The sequence below is a fragment of the Rhea americana genome, unplaced genomic scaffold, assembly GCF_003343005.1.
Source record: "Rhea americana isolate MKP2758 unplaced genomic scaffold, rheAme1 scaffold_49, whole genome shotgun sequence".
NCBI classification, from domain to species: Eukaryota; Metazoa; Chordata; class Aves; order Rheiformes; family Rheidae; genus Rhea; species Rhea americana.
Genome location: NW_028186634.1, coordinates 4,181,126 through 4,188,043, shown reverse-complemented (window position 1 = coordinate 4,188,043; position 6,918 = coordinate 4,181,126). Strand labels below are relative to the sequence as shown.

At 45.1% G+C, this 6,918-nt stretch overlaps 1 protein-coding gene across 3 annotated transcripts in view; it reads left to right on the top strand.

The window, feature by feature from the left end:
- The first annotated feature begins 5,574 nt into the window (after positions 1 to 5,574).
- The window catches only part of DENND5A (DENN domain containing 5A), a 68,267-nt gene continuing 66,923 nt past the window's right edge, over positions 5,575 to 6,918 (top strand). For all 3 annotated transcript variants that reach the window (XM_085317195.1, XM_085317193.1, XM_085317196.1), the window contains exon 1: positions 5,575 to 5,813. In XM_085317195.1, coding sequence (XP_085173321.1) covers positions 5,711 to 5,813 — 103 coding nt within the window. In that variant the 5' untranslated portion in view covers positions 5,575 to 5,710. The remainder of the gene's footprint in view (positions 5,814 to 6,918) is intronic.

Below are 6,918 nucleotides of genomic sequence, written 5' to 3'. Positions count from 1 at the left end.
ACAAAAAGCAGCTGCTTCATCCCTCATCTCTTTCCTGATCCTACAAAACACATTATGAAGAGCCTGGGAACCAAAATTAAGACTGCAGCATACCGAAGACTAGAGAGACTTGGCCTAGATTAGTCTTAAGGCAGTGCAGTTCTTCCCATCATCTGTACTATAAATTCTGTCTCTCTCAGCATCTTACACTCCTATCACTATTAACAGTCTTTCAATTACATACTTGTTTGGTATGTCTAATCAGATTGAGTTGTATTTACCTGTGACCATGGACACTTCTATTTCAGGCCTGAAGATTAATTTGTATTCTTACCTTTTTTTTTTTTTTTTTTTTTTTTTTTCCTAAATATGGTAGAAGCAATAAAACATTTTATCTGTAAACATTGCATTGATTGTAACATGTTAATGTATACTCAGATTATACTTTTGGAGCCTGTAGAACAAAGCAAAGCTCTTCTGCCCTGGAAATTATCACTCAATTATATATAACAGGGGAAATTATGCAGTGTTTTCCTGTGATGGTTTAGCGATATTTTATTAAAAGGTTATTGCAACTTTCAACTCCTTGAATTTTGGAGTCATAAGTTTGTTATTGGTGATTTGGGGCAGGGAATGTCACTTAGTGTATGTGAGTTTTGTCACTCTACAGATGGGCACCATTCCATAAGTTACAGCTGATGCTGGAATTGCAATACAAAGATAAATCTATTATTTTTCCATCCCAAACTGAAAAGAAAAAGGACTGTTCAAACACAGCTATCAAACTTCTGTAAGATGCTTAGGTTAAAGCCTATCCATGGGATTGAGTGTGAAATAGCTGTAGATTTATTTAGTCTACTTTCCTGCATAGGTAACTTCATGCACAGGAACTCTCAGAATAAAATGCACTCATTATTGTAGTCCAGTGGCTTTCCTCAAAAATTCTCATTTGCTTTTCAGTCAATAATAGATACTGTTATAAATTCCTTCTCCTTTGCTGTTAAGTTAAGCAGATATGACTTACACAGGTATAAATTTGCTTATGGAGGGCGTCATGTTAAGTCAGTTCTTCAAACATAACTAAACACTGAAGGACTAGTCTAAAATATTTAGAATGGTGATTGGATATATTTGCCTTTGCTTAATACGATGCCATATGTGTGCATAGGTTTTTTTATTTTTTTTTTCTGATGAGTTTGAGCAAATACTGTAACTCTAGACCTTGCTGTTATAAATGGATATTAAATTCTGTCATGTGAAGTACTGCTGGTGCAAAAGAAAATGTATTAATTGGTCTAGTTTAACTCTGTTTCATGTATGTCATAAGATGTAGCTGAAAATGCAAGCTTGAATGTGGTATCAAATAAGGTAATTGCTTCCATACTTAATGATGCCTCCAAAGAACAGACTCCAGCACTGCTATTGGAAAAAGGTGCTTACTGAGCAGGTTGACATAAATCCCATTACCATGGCTTTGCTAGCATCTGGAGGGAGTAGAACTATGATCTAATCCTCCAGCCACGTATGGGCAAGATATAATTCTCTAAAAAGATGCAGTACTGAAGATTTTAGAAAATGTTGAGAAAATTTGACATTCGAAAATATCTGTCATTCTTACTTGAATACTTTTGAGATTTCTAAAAGCTGGATTGTCTGCAAAGCACATTGATACTAAAGTGGACTAATACCTGTTCAGGGCAAGAGTGATTTATCCCCTGGAACACTGATCATAAATACAAAGATGAAATATAGCCAAAAGAAAAAAATACATATTATTTCATTAGAGARTTTTCTTATTAGATTATAAAATGCAAGAATGTCTTTAAAACTTGCAACAATTTTAGCAAGGGAAAATTGAGGAATTAAGTAATCTTTGAATCTATGGACCAGTGCAATAACACTTATGAACATTGCAGGGGTAACTAGTTGTGATCTCTGATGGGATATACCAAGAAAATATAGATGTAATGTGATTATTATGAATTATATCCACTCAACAGATTGGATTTTTATTTAGTTTGCTTGTGAATGTTTTGATAGTAGATGAGATACTCTCGTTTTCAAAGATACTTTCTTTTTCTCCAAACATTTGGTGCTTGATTACAAAGGTATTGTTTCCTTTGGTGGGTCTTGGGAGTCAAACAATCAGTTGTAAGGTGAAATATGCAGCAATATCTTTAGTGAAGGTCAGCTTAGAAGGAAGTGATTCGTTCAGTTACCAGTGGGCCAATGTGCAAATCACATATCACGCAAAGTTTTTGGCAGTGTTCACAGAAAGCTAATGTACTAGTCATGGGACTGCCCTAAACCACTGCGGGGGTGTTTTTCCCCTTGTTGTTTCAGGGTTTATGATATCGTGTACAAACCCGAGTAGATAAAATTTGTCTGGTTCTGATCTTGTTCACTAAACCCAACTCATTATATTCTAGAGCCAGACAGCTACAAGTCTTTAAACCATCAGACATAACCAAGATGTGGCTTGACAGTTTCTTGACAGCCTGATGATCTTGTGTGCGTGTGTGTTGGTCTTGACATCAATGATAAAAACCAGAGTGCTACCTCTGTAGCCTTCATGGTTGATTCTATGGCTGAAAGAAATCAGAAAATGATACAAAGTTCAAGTTTGTTTCTCTGCAGGATGCTCTTGCAGGGCTTCCTGGCCTTACTTTGCAGCCACTGCATTGAGTCTTGGGCCTCTTACAAGTGGGAAATGTGAAGATCTTCTTCTGACTGTGGATGTTTTCAAGAGCTATCTTGGTCGTCAGTGCCTTGGCTTCTGCCCCCACCATAGAGCATGCAGCCTCCTTCAGCTTGGGGACAAGTGCAAGTGAAAGGAGTGGAAATAAGTTAAACTAGACTTATGTCACAAACTTACTTCTGCCCTCATCTCAGATACTGTTAAACTAGTATCTCACTGATAAGCAGCCTGGTGCCACTGCCTGTCCCCAGGAGCCCTTGTGTTAGATGCACCTGCACAAAGAATATATGATCTGCTAAGAAGCTATGCTGCAAGATGTGGGCTCCTGGAGCTAGGGAGAAGAGGGACARCTCTGTGGCCTGATACGGGAGGATGTCTGTTAGGTGGTGTGTTGTGCAGACTCTATTCCAGAAGTCTGTTGAATGGATATCACTTATACCAAACACACTGTCATGAAACAATCACGTCCAGTTTCAAGTGTCCTGTTGAAAAGATTTCTTTAATGTTAAGTGCCACTGATTTTTAAGATGCCAGGGTAAATCTCTTAATCTAAATAGTTAAAGACACCATATATAACCAGCACCCCTATACTGTATCAATGTTTCTGATTTGAGCCATATTACAGTGATTCTTGATTATTTTTCTTGATTAATTAACCTTTTGTTGATCGGTGTTCATGCAGTTCCTTCTTGTTCCTTTCTTGTAGCAATTCAAAGCCAATCTGAATTTCTTAGTCTGAGTCTCTCCTTTTTGGAAAATTTTATTTCCCCTTATCCTACTGCACAGCAAGGCCTATCTCCTGTTAGATACCACTGTTCAATGGCAATTCTAATAATTTTCTACTTTGTTGCTGGCTCATTTAACTTTATTCATAAAATCTGCTAAATACATGGTTACCTATAGCTGCAGCAGTTAAAGTGCAAGCCTGAAGAAAGATTTTTATTTTCCCATTTCACTATTTGACAAAAACAATATCTATTCTAATTCCCAATTTACACACGAGAATTTCTTGCAAGTCCTTATAAGACTCGCAGGCTACAACTTTGTTTATGATGGTTATACTGCAGTTCAGTCTTCCTCAAATAAAGCTTACCACATGCTGAATTGTTTGCCTTCTGCCCACTTTGAAAGAGGTGGATGGAGAAGCAAAACATGCAGGAAATGGCTAGACAACATAGCAGAGTAGTAGCACTTCAGTGATGTTTGAAATACAACGTATGTCATTTGAGGAGACAGGCACAATCAGTTTTACTTGCTTTTGTTCTCTGTTGCTGTCTACTACAAACTACCAGGTAGGCTCAACATAATCTAAATGTGTATTTACTGCAGAGTTAACTTGAGGCTTTCACTCTAGTCTTGCCCCTAATTATCCTCCTTTAGGTTCAGTAGTAATTTAAAATTGAACTACCACAACTGTCACTTAAACCTGAGCAAGATTTCCATTTATTGATAATACATTCTGCAGCCTATACAGCCTTAATCATGTGAAAAATAAAAGCACCATAACTCCTGCAGCTTGTCCTGTTTCTGAGGAGGAGGGAAGAGCKCTCCTCAATTCACTGGGAAAACTGGCAGAAATGCTCAGTTACCGTACTGCAAAAGGCTGCGGACTGCTGGCAGAGAAGTCTTATTGTCTTTATTGCCCACAAGGAAATGGTAACTCAAGTTTTCAGCGTAGCTTCAGATATGTGAGGTTTCAGATATTTGTCAGCATGTTAAGTTAGGTTGGCATCTGGTTAATTTCTCATTATAGACACAACCTGATCTGCTTGGGTAGTCCTAGATAATAATCCTGAAAGACTGACAATTTTTTTAAATTTATCTTCTCATAATCCTGTCAGTTAGGGAAGAACTCTGATGTGAAAGCCATAGAGAACTGGGTGAGGAAACGGAGAACTGTTTAGTGAGCTAATGTTAGCCTAGCCCAAGTCCTTGTATGGTCAGTGGAAAGACAGAAGCTTGTAACTCAGAGAAGGGGTACATGCTATTAGTCCAACAGCAACGGACTTGATTTAAGTCAAAGTCATTCCCATTCTTCCCCCGTTCCCCAGGGGTTTGTTTGCCTGATGGAGAGGCCGTTTCACTCAACTGTGCAAGCCCAGCTGTTAGCAGTTGCATTTGTGAAATTAATTCAAATAGAAAAAGAACAACCCCACCTCAGACTCTAACCCTAGCTGTTTTCCTGGCAGCCAGGAGATGGCTGCTCCTCAGAGCAGTGGAGTCAGGACAATCAGGACAGGTGCTGGGGCAGCAGCCTTGTGGGCATGGGGGTGAGCAACTGGGNGCTGGGGCAGCAGCCTTGTGGGCATGGGGGTGAGCGGGGGGGGGGGGGGGGGGGGGGAAGGGAAGACTCAGGCCAGATGTGCTTTCAAAGGGCCACTAACGCTAACCCTTCCTATGAGGCTCCTGGAAGAGCCTCCTTGTCCCCTCTAACTGCAGAGGGAGGCCAGAGCCCCTCCTGGCTGAGAGGAGCTTTTGTGGGAACCCCTCGGCCGATGCTGCAGCCAGGGACCCCTCGCCAGGAAGCAGACAGGGCACAGCTGCTGTCCTGCGGGGCAGGAGAGGCGGGACCGTCCGGCGACACCGCATCCCCGGAGGGCGCCCCTGGCCCCACCGTCCCTGCGCAGGGCGGGCGCGCGCCCCAGACACTCTGGCCTAACGGCCGCCGCACGAGAGAGACCTTCCCGCCGCCCCCGCTGCGGCCCAACGGCCGCCGCGGCGCGCGCGAGCCCTCCCCCCGCCCCGGCCTCCCGGCCGCTGCGCGCGCAGCACTCCCTCCCCGCCCCAGCTGGAGCAGCATCACGTCATCCCCCGAGCGCAGGGCGCACGCGCAGCATTGCGGTTTCCCGGCCCAGCCCGCCGCCCCCCTGCGGGAACAGCTGGGGGCCGTACCCACAATGCCGTGCGGCGCTGTCCGCTCCGCTCCGTCATGGAGAGAGCGGCCGCAGCTGGCGCCGCTGGCGCAGCCCCGGCGCCCGCCGCCGCGCTGCGGCCCCGCACTCCGTGAGCCCCGCGCACCCCTCGGGCTCCAGCATGAGCGGCGGGGGCGGCTCCTCGGCACCCGGGCGCTTCGCCGACTACTTCGTGATCTGCGGGCTGGACACCGAGACGGGGCTGGAGCCGGACGAGCTCTCCGGTGAGCGGCGGCGGGGAGCCCGGGGCAGCCCGGCGGTTGGCGAGGGGGGCGGCTGCCCGCGCCCCGCCCCGCGGCCGTTAACGGCCCGCGCCGCTGAGGCGGCGGCAGGACGGCGCGGCGCCCGGGGTGCGAGGTGCGGGTCCCGGCCCCGCCGCCTCCCGCTCCCGGGAGCCCCGAGCGAGCCGCCTTGAGCTGCTTATCCGGGCCGGGCAGCGGCTTGCGCGGCGAGGCGGGCGGAGCCGGCGCGGGGGCTCTGCGCTCGCGGGGGCTCTGGCCCGGGGTCCCGAGCGCGGCGGACGTGCCCCGCACCTCCCGGCACTGGCGCCGCGGGGGGGTCTGGACCGCGCGGCGTCTCTGGACTACAGAAATGCCTGACTATGGACAAACATGTGCCTGTAGGTCTGCGCGTAACTTTTTTCTTTTTTTTTTCTTTAAAAAAGTGTTTTGAACGACATTTTCAAAGTCAGAGTGGTGTTGTGGTGGTATCATTTGTGGTCGTATCTGTCACTGAAGCAGCATACTTAATTGCAGTTTTTCTGGGGCTCGGTTGTTTCTATCAACTTTCAGTGAGGTTCCTGGACACTTGAAAAATGATGAAATGATTATTAGAAATCTTAATGATGCATCACGTTTTGGAGAGAAAGTGAAGATACTTCTACTTGTTCTGTATTAAACCTTGATGTAGCCTAGGATAAGAATAGCTGATCATAAAAAGTGTTAAAAAGCATTCTGCTAGATGAGAATGATACAACTTAGCTGTGTAGTCTTATGTGAACGATCTGTCTTGCAACAGTGTGTCAGAGTTGTGCTTTTAAGGTGCTTTATTTTAGTTGCATCTTATTTCGTCCTTAGTTCCACTGTAGTGGTTTCAGTTGGATTAGTTTCAGTCGCTGTTTAGCATCTTCATCTGTTCGGGAGAGTGTAGGAATGGCCTGACATCAGTGCTGCATCTGTGTAGGTGAGCTCAGAACCTGACCTGTGACGTGCTTCTTTCACTAGCTCACTTCTATAATGTGTCCTGAATGTGGGATTATCTATTTTTTTCATCATTGTCTTAAAAAGAGTACTGATTCTGAAATGAGTATTTTTTTTTTTTTTTTTTTTT